The sequence below is a fragment of the Cicer arietinum genome, chromosome 3 (genome assembly GCF_000331145.2).
Source record: "Cicer arietinum cultivar CDC Frontier isolate Library 1 chromosome 3, Cicar.CDCFrontier_v2.0, whole genome shotgun sequence".
NCBI classification, from domain to species: Eukaryota; Viridiplantae; Streptophyta; class Magnoliopsida; order Fabales; family Fabaceae; genus Cicer; species Cicer arietinum.
Window position 1 is genome coordinate 3710538 of NC_021162.2, and position 18683 is coordinate 3729220.

Sequence of the window (18683 nt, forward strand, 5' to 3'; positions counted from 1 at the left end):
TGAAATACTATGAAGAGAGGGCAATACTTGCTATGACTCATGATACTGTAGATATCATTAATGATTATGTTTTAACATTAATTCTAAGTGAGGAAAAAGAATATATTAGTTCAGACTCAACTGTCCTTTTTGATGAAAATTTTATCGTGCAGGGAGATTGGTTCACACCTGACTTTTTGAATGTCATGAAATGTTCAGGAATTCCAAATCACCGATTAAGATTAAAGATTGGTGTTCCAGTCATGCTTTTGAAGAACATTGATCAAACTAATGAACTATGTAATGGAACAAGACTGCTCATAAATGAACTATGTACAAATATTATTGAAGCAACTGTGATAAAATTTATATATCAAGGACTAATTTGGTTCTATCTGATCCAACTTTCCCATTTAAATTCCAGAGAATACAATTTTAATTGTCGTTGTGTTTTGCAATGACCATAAATAAGAGTCAATGTCAATATCTTTCTCAATTTGTTTTGTATTTAAATCGATCTTTATTTACTCATGGTCAGTTATATGTGGCTATTTCACGTTTAAATTGTATGGAATGATTAAAGATTGTTATTTTAGATGAAGAAGGAAAACATATGTGTACAAAGATATTTTAAATAATTTATAAACTTGTAGACGACATTTTTTTTACGATTTAGATTTATTTATTGTAAGTTATTTTTTGTATGGAATTGAATTGACGATAAAATTTAAATTATGTCTTTAATGTCAATGCCAATAAAATTATGTATTGAATATCAATAATAATTCAAATTGTTATATTATATATATTAATATAAAAATATATTTATCAAAATAATAATTTATATGATAATTTGTATCCGTGCACACGGGTTACACAGTAATAACAATAACAATAAATAATAATAATAATAATAATAATAATAATAATAATAATAATAATAATAATAATAATAGGTTGGAAATTGATGGCTGCCGACCACCGAACCGATTGATTGAATACTACCTTCAACCACCGCACCGACGGCTGAAACTGTCGGAAGAAATTCTGTAGCTGCCAGTAACTACTTTTTTAGTTAAGTTAAAAAAACTGTTTTTTAAAATTATGTAATTAACGAATTACGTTAAAATAATAAAAAATTAAAAAATAAAATAAAATTAACTTTAATCAAAATCAATTAATCGAACCGTTATAAATCAGTGATGTATTTTTGAAACAGTTTTTAGAAATGTTTTAAAATAAATGGTTCGAATAGAAAAGTAGACAAAACAAGAAATACACGTAAGGTAACAGTCCCAAACGTGAATTGAATTGAATGTAAACTCTCTTTCATACTTTTTCTATTGACACCAAAATCACACACTTTTCAACACAATGGCAGCTTGTGTATTCACCGTCTCACAAGATGGAACCGGAGATTTTCAAACGGTGCAGGAAGCAATCGACGCTGTGCCGTTTGGCAACAATCGTCGGACTGTGATCCGGGTTTCTCCGGGAATCTACCGGCAGCCGGTGTACGTTCCCAAAACTAAGAATTGCATCACTCTTGCTGGTCTGTGTCCTGAGGATACTGTGCTTACTTGGAATAACACTGCCAATGGAATCGATCACCATCAAGTATGCACATTTTCTTCATGTTTTCATCATCTTGGGTAATGGGTATGTCACAAAATTGTTCATTTTTCATCCAATTTATTCTTCAATTTTGGGTAATGGGTATGTGACAAAAAATTTCCTTTTTCATTTTTCATCCAACTTCTTCATTTGGGTATAATGGGTTTGTGACAAAATTGTTGATTTATTCATTTTTCATTTTCCATCCAATGTTATCTTCAATTTGGAGTAATGGGTATGTGACAAAATTGTTCTTTTTTCATTCTATGTTTTCTTCAATTTGGAGTAATTGTTCATTTTGTTTTTAATTGTTTCATTGATTTGGGTTAGCTAGTATGTGTAAATGATGGTTAATTTGTTTTTTGTTTTTTTTTTGGATTGTTGTGGGTTTTTGTTTCAGCCAGCTAGGGTGATTGGAACTGGGACATTTGGTTGTGGAAGTACCATTGTGGAAGGAGAGGATTTCATTGCTGAGAATGTCACTTTTGAGAATTCTTCCCCTCAGGTAATGCATGTGAAATTTCAATGTTTCCATGGTGTTTGCTTGTGTTTCTTCCTTTACTATCAGTTATCACTTTTTCACTTTGCTGGATGGCACTGATTTGATTAATGTGCATAAATGTATGTTGGTAGAGAGAATTGATTTGTTGTAAGATTCTGTTTTTATATAAAAACACATATATGCAATTTGTGTAGTTCCCTTCCCTTTATCGGTAGTTAACATGCTGATAGTTGAGCTGCCGTTGCCTTATTTACGAGTCTAGTGTTTATTTGAGAGAATAATGGTAATTTAGATCTTTTCCTTAATTAGGGATTTGGATCTTTTGATTGCTTAAGATATAGATCGATTGACATTCATTATGTTCCTAGTCAGTAATCTGTTTGTAAATTCATTAGATGATTTTGATATTTTAGCTTTATAAATCTACATCCCAATTAGGATATGAATTTGCTGGGACAGACAATAAAAGACCTTATACAGCGCTTCTTGCTTTTCCTTCTCTTTTTGGCAGGGTTCAGGACAGGCAGTGGCAATTAGAGTAACGGCAGATCGTTGTGCTTTCTACAATTGCAGGTTCCTTGGATGGCAGGTATCTCCAGTGATCCATTATCCCCCTATATCAATGTATTAGTTTACGTAGGTTTGAGGCTTTGTGATATATGTCATGTTAGTTATATATGTGTTGAGTATGGCTCATATTTGCTAATAAGTGGGCGGTCACTTGAGTGTAGCGAGAGCACTTGCCTTTGGTCTTACGATTCAAAGGTTAACTTGTGATCTAGACCGTAATATTTGAACATAGTTTTGTACTTTGTAACCTTAAGCATTGCATAATAGAAAAACTACAACAAACACTCTGTTGTCAGAGACGTAGGCACAGTTGGCCGAATTTTGCGATGAATCGTTGTGTGTTCTTGTGTGTGTTTATCTATCTATTTACTTTAGAGCCTAGTTTGCTATTCTAACAATATGCAACTTGAATGTCTAATTTTTTTTTAAAACCTTCATATAATAATTTTTTGCTGATGAATATATTCAAAAATGCATTGGTTAGGTGATTTATTTGTTGGATGAGTTCTTTGTGTAAGTTATTATTATTGTCACCTTTCTAGCATGTTGTCTCAAGAATAATAATATCGTAAATTAACTTTTGGTTGTGATCGTAATGATAAATTGTTTTTTTTTCATGATTATCGTGCAGGACACGCTGTACTTACATTATGGTAAACAATATCTGAAAGATTGCTATATTGAAGGAAGCGTGGACTTTATCTTTGGCAATAGCACTGCTCTTTTGGAGCACTGTCACATCCATTGCAAGTCTGAAGGGTTCATAACTGCACAGGGTAGAAAATCATCGCAGGAATCAACAGGTTATGTATTCTTGAGGTGTGTAAGTTTCCACTGTTCATTGTTTAACAATCGCATTATCTATCACCAATTACCGTGTTTTAGTCATTACAGAAAGTGTTAGTTACTCAACAATGTGAATTGAATTTTAACTTTAGTATATATGATGGAGAAAATATTGCAATTGCCACTTTGTTATCTCGAGGCAACATTCTCTCCTCTTAGTGCGTGTGAGTTATGACTTGAACTCATCACTCGTATTTGAGGTAGAAGAATAGTGTGATGATGCTAGTAAAACGGGATGAAAACGAGAGAAAAAATGACTGCTAGTATTATGATGTTATGATGATGAACAATCAGTAAAATAATACTCCTATTTATACCGTTATTTTAGATCAAGTAATTGTGCATTTAACTATTCCAAATACTTAATGTAAAAAACATAACTACTTCGATTACTCCTACAATTAAAATAATAATAATTCTTATTGTAAGTGGTTGGTGTGTTGTAAACCCCGAGTACTGAGTATGATTCCTACTAATAAAAAAAATATTATTTGATAAGATAGTTTCTTTTGTCTATTTTAGCTTAGGAGTTTTCACTTTCGCAAATTTACATTACATCAGGCAAGTTGTTTTATTTAAGATTCACTTTGTATATTGAACACGGTATAAGAACTCCTCTCTCTCTCTAAAATGCTTCTCTTGCATAATTTCTTTCTTTATGGTATGGATCATTTGGTTCCTTAAAGTATTTTACTGACTAAGTGGTCTCCAATGCCATTGCAGATGTGTTATCACAGGTAATGGAGGAAATTCATACGCGTATCTTGGACGACCGTGGGGACCTTTTGGAAGGGTGGTTTTTGCATACACTTATATGGATCCATGTATAAGACAAGTTGGCTGGGATAATTGGGGGAAAGTAGAGAATGAGAGGAGTGCTTGCTTTTATGAATACAGGTATTTCATGTCAAATTCCTAGTTTGTAATGTTTTATGGTTTTTCTCAATAATTAGGGTAAAAATATATTTTATTGAATTGAAATATATTGACAATACATCAGATATATATATATATATATACTATACAACCAAATTCCTACTAGTACTCCTATACAATCGAATCCCTATACTTGAGAGATTCCTACTAGTCCGTGATTAAAGTAATCTTTGGCATTATCAGACCTAATCCTCTTTATACTCACGCCAAATTGGTTTTTTTATCATGGAGAAGAACTGTACAAACACATAACTGAATTCATATTTTTGTTTTAGCAAGTAAACCCAAGTAGCCTGAGTACAATCATCAATAAAGGTTACAAACCAACAGGCTCCTGATATATTTGGAACATTAGAAGGACCCCATACATCAGTATGAACTACACGGAATGGAGAAGTACTCATTTGGTTACTAACTAGAAAAGGTACACATTTGTGTTTAGCAAGCTCACACACCTCATAGTGAAGACTTTCTATCTCTAATTTTTTGAAGAGGGAAGGAAACGACTATTTTATGACTATAAATGAAGGATGACCCAGGCAACAATGATACAAAATGACTTTGTTCCTATTGGTCTTTATTGATTTAGAAAAAAAAAAGTTGGTATTGTTGAGTAGATTTGGAGGAAGATTTTGATTATCCAAGTAATAAAGATCATTCTGTTCTAGCATTACCAATTGTCCTCCCTGAATTCTTGTCCTGAAAGACACAAGATTTGTTATAAAAAACATTACATGATAGGTCTTGTGTTAGTTTTTGTATGGAAATTAAGCTAGTGAACAATTTAGGTATATGAAGGACATTTCTTAGAGTTATGGATGAGTTTATTTGGACATCTCCTTGACTTGTTGCAGTTAGAAGGGTACCATCTACTGTGGATATTTTCTTGTTGCTAGGGCAAGGTGAACAAGTGGAGAAATGTGTAGGTAAGAGTGTCATGTGGTCAGTGGTTCCATAATCCAGTATCCAATATTGGTTATAGGCTTTATCTGAAGCATTAAGTCCAAAAGAAAATTGAAAATTACCAAGAGGAAGTGTACTTGTATATACCAAAAACTAGTACCTGTTGGTTTCTCCATCTTACTAAGAAGTGATATAATCTTCTCTACTTCATCTTCGTTGAGTCGGGCCAATCCACTTTTGATTTCTTTAACTGCCATATCCGTAAAATCACCAGACAAACGATATTAGAGACGAAAAATTAATCTATCAAACAAAACAAACTTCAAATGTCTAAAAAATATCCACAAATTATAAGTGTGCTATAATGGCGCAATAGAAAAGTCCGAGCAAAAATCGTGTGAGCTTCAAATGACCCACAATCAAAAGTGCTCCGATCAGAAAGTGAACCCCCAAAACGAAACGAGAAACGGCCGACCTGCAATCTAGCTGAAAACGGCGTTGAACGGAGGTCTAGAAGGCGGCTCGTGGGCACCACGCGCCAGAGAGGACGTCACGTGTTGAACTAGAAGGCGCGCGTGAATAGGCTGTTGACAACGACACCTTAGGTTTCGGCCGATCTAATGGAGACGAGTCTTGTGATGTGGGCGGTGGCGTGAAGTAGGCAGTCAAACGGACGTGAATAGTAACAGTGTGAATATTGAACACACTATGGCAGCGAACATGCCAAAAAGAAATCTCAAGTTGTTGCTATGAAGGCAACAAGTAGGGCCACAATGAAGGTGACTAAGGTTTCAAAAAAAAGAAACCGCAATGAAGGCGACTGGTTTATGCGGAAGCGAGACTCTCAGAGACCGAGATCTCTGATGCCATCTCAAGAATTAGGGTAAAAATATATTTTATTGAATTGAAATATGTTGACAATACATCAGATATATATATATACTAGATTACTATACAACTAAATCCCTATTAGTATTCATATATAACTAAATCCCTACTAGTACTTCTGAACAACCGAATCCTTATACTTGAGAGATATTTTTAATAATAAAACAAAAATAGATTTTTTCAGTTTTCACCATTATAAATGAATGTTATATTTTAGATACCGAAAGAGTTCGGTATCCAGAATGCATAGTATTTTTTATATTATGCTACAAAGTGTCTTCGACTTAGTGTTTCTATCCTACCCCAAGGTGAGTAAGCAGTTCGGTCCTCGAAAATGTAAAGGTTGAGCAATTTATATAATCAAATTTACATAATAGCAAATTAGTCCATTAAATTAAAGAACATCTATCAATTTAGTCCCTCCATCAAAATATCTCTTTAGTAAACATCCATCAAAACCAATGAAAAACCAGCATATGGACTTGAATAGTCACTTGCTGCATCAAAACAAGCCTATAATTTTTAAAATTGTGGTGTTAAATTTGAAAGAAGAAAAAAGACTATATTGACCAATGTTTTTCAATTTAAGAGACTAACTATTTGCAAATTTGAGCGACTAAATTGGCAAATCATTACAATTTCAAGGACTAAAATACTCGTTGATCTACCCCTAAGCAAAATGCTACTTTGTGTTTTGAAATACTATATATTCTTATGATCTCTCACGAGGCGTCAGCCGCCTACTATTAAAAATAATACAAGAAAGCATTTAAAATAAATCATATTTTCATTGAAGATTCACTTTGGTTTGTCTTCTATGCAAAATATTTATTGAGTTGAACAAGTTTGAAGTAAGTTTGTTTTAACTACTACAGGTGTTTTGGACCTGGTTGCTGTCCAACGAATCGAGTAACATGGTGTAGAGAATTGGTGGATGAAGAAGCGTTGCAGTTCATCATGCATCCTTTCATTGATCCTGAACCAGATAGACCATGGCTTGCTCAAAGAATGGGATTGAGGATTCCATATTCTGCTTAGAAAATACTCTTGACAGACGAGAATATTCCATACAGTTAGTCACGCGAGGATGGTGTGTATGAGATTTCTTTAGATACTATTTTCTTCATCTGTTTGTGATCGATTGTCTAGAGTCAGTACTTAGACGAAAAATAATTTCATAATTTTCCACTTTCTGTATCAATTAGATGTAGAAGGACTATTTTTGTTTAAATTGAGTTTTGCATAAATGAATAGATATACCTTTGCTTAAAAATTACCCTCCAACATTGTGTGGCAGTGTTGCAAAGATGAGCTATATATTAAAAAAAATTCACTGTAAATATAAAAAAGTTCTGTCGGATGAGCTATATATATTTTGATTCGTTGCTTTTGTTCTAGGTTGTTTGTTGGCATCTTCTCTGCCTTCATTTATTCACACCCTGGTGTTGTGTATTATATTGGGTGTATCTGCATCTATATCTGGTTGAGGTTTCTTATTTTGTTTCAATTTATGTTTGAAGTTGTGTTCACTTAAGTGGTTTTGTTTGACAATGTTTTGTTATCTTCATATGTCTCTTGTAATACTTTTTAAGGTGCTTATTTAGCGCCTGTTTGTTCTCATGGGACCATCAACATAAACGCATGGCTGCAGAGAAGCTACAATACGTAGTTTCAAAATATCACGATAAAATTGACATTGGGACGCGATATTTGCTCAAATCAACGCAGAACCAAACAATTGCTTAGTGTTGGTGTTTCTGTTTTAGTATGTCATAGACGATTCTAACTTTCAAGGTACTACAAAATGGTTTCGTTTGATTTAGGCTTCTGCTGCCGTAAACGTTGGCCCAATATCATTACAATTTAAAATAGAATTAAAAATACAATTATTAAAAAGAAGACTAATATTACTATTACCTTTTAATAGAGATGACTTCTTTGACAACTTACAATAGAGATGGTCAAGTTGATTTGATCATATATGAAAAAGAAGTATAAAAGTAACCCCAATAAGGAGTAGAATAGAAAAAATAGTTGTCCTGGGAGCATTGTCCTAAGGGTGATTTAGAAGTAAATCAGTGTCCTGGGAGCATTGTTACATTTTCAATGAATAATTATCTTATTTTAAATCCTTAAACAATGTTCTTACCATACATGTTATCAAGAATTTGATGGTCTGTATTGCTGTAAAGAAATTATATCCCATCAAGTGGAAAAAGGCTTGGTAGTGGTGGTTATAGAACCAACCTCTGTCTTGCAAATAAATAAAGCAAAAATTAAATTAAAAAACCATAACATCTTTTCACCTTTAAGTAAGACCTATGTTTTGGTATGTAAATAAGTTATATGCAAGAAAACGGTTACAGTGTTAGCAAAACTTGACAGGCGTTTTCCATATACAATGTTCCCAACGGATAAAATTTAATCCAATGAATTAGGCCAATTTTACAACAACATAACCACAATATATTTTAGTATCATATGAACTTCATTCAATAACTGTTTACATAAAAGAAATGAAATACTTACACGACAAAGCCAACGCAAAACACACATTTAAAGAAGCAAAATATTTTAAGTTTGCTTGCAGCACTGCACAACATTAACATAGAGCCAGAAAAGAAAACAAGGGAAATTCTATAAAGCCTTGCATTTTGGCAATATAGGAGAAAAGGTATGTTATTGGCTATTTTGAAAGTTTAAAGTATAGAATCAAGAGGATAGCAAGAACCAGGACCGCAACAATGGCGCTGATAATACACTTGTTCCTGTTCATCCTTTTAGACATGTTAGACAATATTTTCTTGCTCTTGCTTACGTTATCATCCACTCCATGAAGCTGCATAAAGGGATAAATGACTCATCAGTAGGGTAAATGGCGTGTGATTTGCCTTGCACCACCACCGATAAACAGAGTTACATTTCAGGTATATTCTCAAGAACAAAATGAGTTAATACTAATTGAACCAATATGCAGATAATCTTTGAAATAGAAGAAAAGCAACTTTTATAATGCTACATGAAAGTTGGCAAGTATGGAAAATTTAGAAAGATAAGACTGAACCAATTTCTGGCACTCAAAGGTCCTAAGATACAAGTAAAAGAAATGTTGCAAACTGAAGCTACCATTATTAGAAAGTAAAGTTCCTAAACACATCTTGTTACTAATAGAAACACAAGCAAATTATAAGAGAAAAGAGTAAAACATTACTGTGCCATGTGCATGCAGCAGAGATTGTCGCTGAGAATGCAAATCTTGAAGGATCGAAACGCCAAGCTCTTCAGTTTCCAACATTGTTCTCCTACTGTCCTTAATTCTGTCGCTAGAATTGTTCAACCTCCCAGTTGATATCATTAATCTGTCTCTTTGATCAGCTGATACCTATTTAAATCATATTAGCAATAGATGTCAAATTTGGCGGGGAAAATCCAAGAAAAATGAATGTTCAGAAATGTAGATTGAAGCTACTCAATCAATCTAAAAAATCAGGAATCAGATGGTAGAAATGCCATTTGCCACAATAGGACTCAAGATATCACCATTTTGTGCACCACATGATGAAAAGTGTCTGAATTTTATTATTAAACTTTACCTCTTAAGAGAGATTACTTTTAAAAATTTGTGCATGTAACCCCCTATATACTAATCTAATGCCGTCTAAATCAAAATTTTAATACGTATATAAACTTTTATTCTTTATTTATGATGTCAACTATAACTAGAAAATTATTTTAGAAAATTTGTAACTAGGAAAATCTTAAATGTTACACTTTTCCAGACATTAAATCTTATATCATCCCTTGAAAAAAGTTTATATTTTTTTGGTGTCTGCTTCACTAGAAGATATCTATAGCAAAAATTCAACCCAATGTTTACAATTTATATAGTAATTGATAACTTCTACTTCACAGCAAGACAAAATATGGACAAATTACTTAATAGGTAAATAAGGGTAAAGTACCATTTTAATCCATATATTCTAATCTTGATTACATTATGTCTCTCCCATTCAAATAGCTTCAAAGCAGCCCTTCAATTTAAGGGACAGTTACTATGTGATCTTAATTCAATTTTTATTCTCCATAATTAATGAACTAGTAATTTTAATGTGAAAGCAGCATGATTTACTTGAAAAGGAGAAACCACGACACATCAAGTCATTACTTGACCAATAATTTAATGGACAAGATATGAAAATATAAGGAAATAGAGGATCAAATTGTTGCCTTGTCATTGTTTCAAAGGACAGTGAATGGTCCTATAACATCATCAAAGAGTGTCAAATTAAAAATCAATCATACCGTCAAAGCATCTGCCATGCCTGATTCCAACAATGCATCCCGGGCAGAGGGGTTCAAGTTACCAGATACAAGTTTCTTAAGTTCAGTTTTAATATTGTTCAAATCTGATTTGTATTCCCGCAACTTAGCAAGAAGCACGGCCTTAATGTTTGGCTGTAAACTTCTTGCCTCAAGATCCATTTTTCGAATCTACAAATCGATAAGAACAAATATATCAGAATCCCATAATAAAGCAGAAAGAAAGGAAACTTTCAAACAGAAAAAAGCGAAGAGGGTACCAAAGCTTCTGCTTCATCAATTCCAGCCTTTATTTCTGAAATCTTTTGCTTCTTTCGCTCTGCAAATTGAACAAAAAAGACACAAATCATAAAAGAATATGTGTGTGTGTGCGCGTTTAGCTCTAGCATGAAATGATACGCGTCAATAATCGCTCTTTTCTTGATAAATATCTTAAAAGGTTTTTGTTTATCATTTTGAAATTATATTTAGGGTATAGGGTTTAGCATTCTATAAGAATATTTAAAGATCCATTAAATATTCAAGTAAGCCAATAGCAACATACCCTATTCCCACCAAATGAGTATTTGAATTTCCATTACCATATTATCACTAGATCTGAATGCTACTCCACCCAGCACCCAATCAACTAACAAAAGAAACCGAAAAAAGGGGATTTAGCTCCTCTAAAGTGAGCAATTCACTTTAGAAGGTGAAGTACTTAACGTATTGTAAACCATTGATGAATAAATCATCACTTATAAACAGTTGACATATTTACTTTACCCTCTAAAGTGAATAATTCACTTTAGAGGAGTTAATCCAAAAAATGGAGGGGACTCAAACATAAAGAAAAAGAAGTACACATTTGAAAAAGTAGGAAATGCACCCAGCCATCTATAAAATCATAAATGTAAAATCACACAGAACTTAGTTTCTGCTTCAATTCAGAGCAACTCAAGCAATGCTATAGGAAACATTACTGGCTTCACGATTAAGACGTTGCCTCTCATGCCAACTTTATATGAAAGGGAATGAAATAATTCACATTGTATACATAAAGAGCATTACCAACTTAAGCAATTAACCATTCAGGGCAATACTCATTAATGGTTTTATATTGTCAACATTATGTAAACAGAATCAGTTTTAATCCATAGAAAAAAATACAAAAAGTAAGGTTATTGTTTTTCTTTAAGTACTGCAATAAATTTAGACATAATTTACTTTGGATTCATTTTAAACTATTTTCCACTCATGTCAGACACACTGTTAATAAGTTTGGCTATGTTTGGATTGAATTATTCGAACTTTTCTCTTAACATAAGTACTTGTGAGACTCTTTGGAAGAGCTTATGTAAACATCTTATGACATCTCAATAAGTTGTTTTCAGCTTACTTCCATAAGCTCTTTAGCCCAACACTTTATTTTATCTTTTTTCATAAAATAACTTATAACTTATTCATAAACAATTATATGATAGGAGTATGCTATAAGTGCTTAACTATACTATTAATGAGTGTGACAACAATCAAAACTACTCAGCATTTGTTTGGTTACCCGTTTGCTACTTAGTTTCTCTCGTTCCAATAAAAATAAAAATTGCCGTGATTTACATAAGCTATGAATTGAAGCTTCTACTTCACCATGGGTTTTATGCCGTGATTTCTCAATTTTCCAAACATGCACTGAGAATGTAGCAAAACATGATTGGATGATAACACTTATTTTAACTAACTAAACCGCAGATCAAAATTAAACTCAAACAAATTATATTACATTTTAATACAAAAATAACCTATATCCAAAATAACATGCAACCTAATTTAGAAAAATAAGAATTAGAAAGTAAAACTAAATAACAAATATCACTGAACCTAGAAGCACAAAGCCACCATTAAAATTTTAAAATACCACATAAAAATGAAGAGTGAGATCAAGAAGATTTCAATTCAATTCAATTACCTCCATTAAGAGATGCAGCTGCAGTACATATTTTTGATAGATTAGCAGAAAGCTCGCAGTATTGACGTTCATATCCCTCAAAAACGGTACTCATCGTCTCCAAAAAAATTGCTACGTTCTTCGTTCAATTCACGATTAACAACAAAATTTTCAAAATAAAATTGTGCTATGTTTCTCTGTTCAATTCACGATCAACAACAAAATTTCAGTGCCGTCCAAATCAACAAAAATATATACCGAATTCATAAAATAGAAACAGAATCTAGAACCTTAAGATCGAAAATCAGCAACCGAAAAAGACCTAATTCGTTGAAATGATAAGGATCGGTCACGATAAATTCGATAGATGCGTGAAATTGAGCGTGCAACTGAGGTTGTCGGAGACGAGGTTGGAGATTCTCGAAACCACCCGTAGTTTAAGCGGAGAACGGCGTAGGAATGGCGTTTAGATTGAAAGGATCAAAACGACAGCGTAAGTAGATTGAAGCATATTCCCGTTCGGATACACATTTTCTACCATGTATGCGCATGATGGCACGTGTCTAAAAAAAGTTGTTATTATTTAAATGTAATAACTAGACTTTAACCTGTGGGAGCACGCAAACACCTTACGATTCTAATAAATATACTAATGTGTAACTCGTGTTCGTGTTGATAAATAAATTATTATATTAGTTTATATATATATATATATATATATATTAATTTTTATAAATTTTATTCACATCGATATTAAATATATAAGTTGAATTAAAAATAAATAATTTACAAAAAAAGTAAAATAAAAAAATTTAATCGTAAACTAAATTAAAAAACATCATGTTTTATATTGTCAATGTCACTATTCAAAAGAATGACTCGCTCTTTAATGATGTCTTATTTGTTAATTCTCTAAATAATCTTTTTTTTTTTTAAAGTTTATTATAAAACAATACTTTTAATTTTAAATAAATAAAAACAATGATTATTGAAAAATTAAATAATTAGATATGATGAAATAAGAATTTTTAAAATAATGTACATGGACATATATAAATTAAGTAAATTAGTAAATGTAAAGATGAATAAGTAACTTAATAATTAATTTTTATTTTTATTATTCAACGTAGTATGTTACTTATATGAAATACATGACATTTGAGAATTCATATAAATTTTGCTGTATCAAGTGGCAAAATATTTTTCAGATACTATTCGTTATAGAATACTAAAGAAAAATAATCTTTCCATTACAAAAAAAATTACAATACACATGATAAAAATTATAATTATCTTTTATGTTTAAATTTGCATATTAGTCTTCATGAAATTTAGACGATAAAATGTATAGTATATTAGTAAAATTAAAATGTAACTATTGAAAAAAGTAGTGTTTGAAAAATCATTACAGAAGTATCACATCGTCAAATCGTGATATAATGGATTTGTTAAATTAGTGTTTAAAGATTACTTAAAAAAAATTATGTCGAATTAGATTGTATTTTTTTTTAATTCTTATAAATTATTATTTTTTTCATTAATATTATAATATTATTGTTTTTCTAATTAATATTTTAATATTCTAGAAATTAAGTTGTTTGTATTAATAGGTAAAAGCTCGTGTTCGTGTTAACCGTAGAGTATGTTAACTGTAGAGTAGATTGAGAACAACTATTTAGTAGATAATTTAGAATCCGAGTTAGTATGACAAATCTTATAAACAAATGTTGGAGGATAGAGATATACATATCCATGCAATTTTTTATACAAAATTTAGAAACACACAAAAAATAAACAAAATATACAGCAAGATAGCAAGATAGTGACATAAATTTTTTAATTAAACATTTCGAACTGATGTAATAGATTGAAATAAATTTACTGAATTTGAATGAGTATTCGAGATTGTTCCATATGCTCCAGAGTTAGACGCAACACCGAACAAAATTGTACACATCTCCTTCACGAAATTTTATCATACAAAAACCGTAGTCGCACAATTCTAACCACCAAATTTCACGACTCGGAGAGATTGAAACAACAAAATCTAGTGTTTTTCAAAGAAATATAAACGCAAAGATGAATAACAAATCTTTGGTCAAAAAAATTAAAAGGGAAGTGTGTATCATGATAATATGAATGATAGTTATAATGAAGACACAAAAAATAAGATAGTAGCGAAGAGAGACAATTTATGGAGAACGTGCCAAATTAAGATAAAATAAAATAATTTTTTTAATTAAATTAATTTGAAGTGGTGGTTACTAAAGTAGTGTTTAAATCATTACTTACAAAAACAATTGTCAAGTCAAGTCGTGTAATTGATTATATTTTATTTTTAATTCATTTTTTATTTATTCATTGGCCACTAAATTCTCAACGGCTTCAAATCGTGATGGAATAGAAGTTTTATTTTTTTCTTAAAAAAACGAAGACGTGGTTATTTCTATTATCCGTTACTTTCAAAAAATTGTCTCATGTAATTGAGTGTATTTACTTTTAATTCATTCTTTTTTTTTTTAATAGAAACTTTATATTTGCCTAATATTTTATTTAACTGACACGTGTCAAACTTGTCAAAGTATTACGTTTGTTTTTGAAGGTAAAAAAATAAGATCTCAATCCAAGATTGATCTTGGCAGTGATGAAGATCGATCTTGGTTTTGTTGAAACAACAATATCAATTTTATCAATATAAAATATGATTGTAAAGCATAAAATAAATAGAGATAGAGATAGAGATAGAGATAGAGAGATCACACAAGGATATATCCTGGTTCACCAAATTCGGGTTACGTCCAGTCCTCACAACCGTGAGATTTTTCACTAAGTGTTCAAACCAAGATCGTTCTTGGTTTTCATGGATCAATCTTGATCTTTACACAATTCCTACCCTTCTACCTAGAAATGATTTCTTCAGTTCTACCTTACTGTTTTGGAAAGGCTTTAACAAGTTACCTTTCAAAACATGAAAGGATTTTTGCAATTTACTCAAGATTTGACAAAACAACCTTGAGTTACAAAGTGATGGATTTGAGACTATTTAGAATCTTGATATTTACTCAACTCTTGTTTGAGAAATATATTCTATAAGAAAGATTTTGAGACACTTGAGTATGATCGAAAAGATTGATCTTTTGCTTGGTGCTGATTGTTGTGTTTTGTTCTTCAACTTGCAGCTGCATTTATAGACTCCAAGAAGGCTTAGGACAACTCATGTGGCCGTTGGAAAGGGACCAGCTGTCATAAAAGAGTTGTTGGATAAATTCTGCCAAATACAAGATTGATCTGCTGCATCAAAAGATCGATCCAGGATTGATCTTCTGGTTTGTGATGAACTAGCCTTGTACTTCTGTGATTTGTGTCAGTATGTCAGCCTTGAGTACATGCTTTTCTGTTACGTGTGCAGGCTTTAGAATAGTTCAAATCAGTAGTGTACTTTGCTACTTGTAGTCTTGTACTTGCATTTGCTTTATAAGAAGAATGATCTTTGTGCTATGTCTTTATTGAGGCATGTCTTTGATTCTTCAAATTCTGGAACAAATGTGACTTGGATTGATCTTTTGTTGATTCTATATGAGAGTATAAGATGAATATTGTTCCCAGGATTGACCTTCGTTTTTCAGAACTGCTTCAAGATCAATCTGTGTTTTCCAGAACTGCTTCAAGATCAATCTGCGTTTTCCAGAACTGCTTCAAGATCAATCTGCGTTTTCCAGAACTGCTACAAGATCAATCTGCGTTTTCCAGAACTGCTACAAGATCAATCTGCGTTTTCCAGAACTGCTTTCTTTGATCTGATTTGTGATGTTTGATACCTATCTTGTTTTAACATACTCAAAAACACATGTTAAATATCAAAACACTTAGAATTCTTAATTAACTTTTTGTTTGTTTTCATCAAAACATTAAATTGAGATTTTGTCTCAACAGTTTTATTATATTGTATAAATTTTTTAATTAAATTAATTTGAATGATTGCATTCATTCTTCTTGTGTTTTAATTAGCCACTAAATTCTCAACGGACATGTGAAATCGTGATGTAATAAAAGTTTTATTTTTTTCTTTTAATCAAATTGTGATATAATGAAAGTTTATTTTATTTTTTTATAAAAAATCTGCAAATGGTTATTTCTATTAATAGAAAGTTTATATTTGTCAAACACTCTATTTAACTGTCACATGTCAAACTTGCCAAAATATCATGTTTGCTTTATTATATTGTATAGATTATTTTATTAATCTCTTTTTTTTTTTTTGTAAGTAATTTATATATTGTTTGTGTAGAAAATATGTAATAAATTTTATTGGCAATAATTGAAATTTTATAAATCAAAATTATGAATTCAATTTTATATACGGCAAATAAACAACTTACAACAATAAATTTAATCGTAAAATAAATTTCGTCTACAATGTTTATAAATTATTAAAAAAAATTATTGTATACAACATTTATAACATCGACGCATGGTTTTCCTTCATCGTCTAAAGTAAGAATATTTTTTACTTTATTTGTGAAACAACTGCATAACATTGACTATGAGTACATACAAGTTGTTTCGAATACGAACCAATTTGAGAAAAGAGGTTAACATTGACTCTTATTTATAGTCGTTGCAAAACACAACGATAATAGAAATTGTTTTCTCTCAAATTTAAATAGAAACTTGGATCAGATGGAACCAAATTCATCATTGGTATATAAATTTTATCACCTATGTTTTTTATGTGATCATTATATCCCATAATATTTGTACACACAATTCATGAGCAATATTGTTCCATTACATAGTCTATTGGCTTGATCAATGTCATGACTGAAACACCAACCTTTAATCTTAATGGATAATTTGAAAATTATAAACAATTCATATAAACATGAATCGAAGAGAATGATTTTATAAACAATTCATATAAACAAATTGAATTATCTCCCAGGAAGTGGGGATGTTTATGTGAATATAAGTAAGTCTTCTAATTGAATTATCTTGCTTCTTAGACAGCCATGTTCTGCTATTTTTTATATAAACAAACCTTGTAGGAAATTCAACATAAGTCAATTCTCTTCATTCAGGATACTTTTTGTTTGCCTCAAATGAAGCCAAAAACATTGTGTCAAGTTCTTAATTACACGCCGCAACAAATTGAATTGAATTTTTTTCTAAATACATTATAGACTACTCATTTTCAATGTGAAATGAAAGCCATATAACAAGAGGCCACCTTTGAGGGATGTCATACTCAAAAGTCCTCCAAATAGCCTCGCACAGGGCCAAATATCTGCACTCATAGTACTCTTTTATCTCATCTAGTACCTGGCCATTTTTAGTTTGGTTTGAAATCTCTATTGTGGCTCTATCTAGTCCTTTATTAACATATTTAAACAAATACTTTATTGAGTTTCCCTTGTTGCAACACTCAACACTGACATGTGCTTGATATCTCATCAACAAATATGGATTGTATGGAACTACAAACCTATTGTCCAAATTGATTCCTTTTTTCAAAACAAACAAACCAATATCTCGCTGCTTGTACTTTGCTTCATTGTCAACTATTTGGTAATCCTTTGGGAAACACTTTGAGTACTTGTCATTTTTCATGTATGGCGATTTTGAATTGGAAGATCCACACGGACAAAATAGCATGAAACTTTAAATTTGCAATGATATATTTTACAATTAGGCAATTCAGCTGAAATGAACTTGTCGATGTCATTACCTATTTTCGACGAAATTGAACAAGCCAAAATGTGTGCGTGTGGCAATTCCCTCTTCTGAAACTTTATGGTATATGTCCTTATTAAAGAAATTTTAAATATATTAATTTATAGTATTCAAAAGTTCATAAATTATCTTTGTATAAAACTAATAATAAAAGTAATAAAAAATATATAGTAAATATTAACTGCAATTTTTTTTTCTTTTTAAAATCACTCATCATGTGATCAAGCGTTGCCTTAAATGCTCTACAAACGATCACTTGCTTTAAGGTCTCTAATAAAAAAATTATTTATTTATTTATTTTTATTTTTCTGGCCAATTAGTATTGCATGTGATGGTGATAAACAAATCAGGATACCCAAACTTTTTGCAAATGACCTTTGCATCTTGATAATTATTAAACATGTCTTGTGGACCTCCGATAAGATATGAAGGTAGTACTACACGTTTTCCAACTACAAATGGATGGATTTC

The 18683-nt window shown here is 31.2% G+C and overlaps 3 protein-coding genes and 1 long non-coding RNA gene across 5 annotated transcripts; 1 reads left to right on the plus strand and 3 right to left on the minus strand.

Annotated features, from left to right (window-relative positions):
• Positions 1-1245: 1245 nt before the first annotated feature.
• On the plus strand, positions 1246-7635 carry LOC101494127 (pectinesterase 31-like). Its single transcript, XM_004491790.4, has 6 exons — positions 1246-1596; positions 1994-2098; positions 2607-2684; positions 3297-3484; positions 4235-4408; positions 7114-7635. The coding sequence occupies exons 1-6, from the start codon at positions 1354-1356 to the stop codon at positions 7274-7276; spliced, it is 951 nt and encodes a 316-aa protein (XP_004491847.1). The 5' UTR covers positions 1246-1353; the 3' UTR covers positions 7277-7635.
• LOC113785671 (uncharacterized) lies at positions 4408-6107 on the minus strand. Its single transcript, XR_012162287.1, has 3 exons — positions 5826-6107; positions 5511-5600; positions 4408-5146 (listed from the first exon to the last, which is right to left on the minus strand). It is a non-coding gene; the product is annotated as an uncharacterized lncRNA (long non-coding RNA).
• Positions 7636-8694: 1059 nt separating the features above from the next.
• On the minus strand, positions 8695-13036 carry LOC101494434 (vesicle transport v-SNARE 13-like). 2 transcript variants are annotated; one of them, XM_027332798.2, is made up of 6 exons: positions 12805-13036; positions 12504-12679; positions 10819-10877; positions 10541-10729; positions 9450-9620; positions 8695-9077 (listed from the first exon to the last, which is right to left on the minus strand). In XM_027332798.2, the coding sequence occupies exons 2-6, from the start codon at positions 12595-12597 to the stop codon at positions 8925-8927; spliced, it is 666 nt and encodes a 221-aa protein (XP_027188599.1). In that variant the 5' UTR covers positions 12598-12679; positions 12805-13036; the 3' UTR covers positions 8695-8924. The 2 variants fall into 2 exon arrangements, with proteins under 2 accessions (XP_027188599.1, XP_004491849.1); XM_004491792.4 differs by having other exon boundaries at positions 12773-13036.
• A 4627-nt stretch (positions 13037-17663) lies between these two features.
• LOC101500497 (uncharacterized) lies at positions 17664-18089 on the minus strand. Its single transcript, XM_004491810.1, has one exon. It carries the CDS (start codon positions 18087-18089, stop codon positions 17664-17666), a length of 426 nt encoding a protein of 141 aa, XP_004491867.1.
• Between the last annotated feature and the right edge of the window lie 594 nt (positions 18090-18683).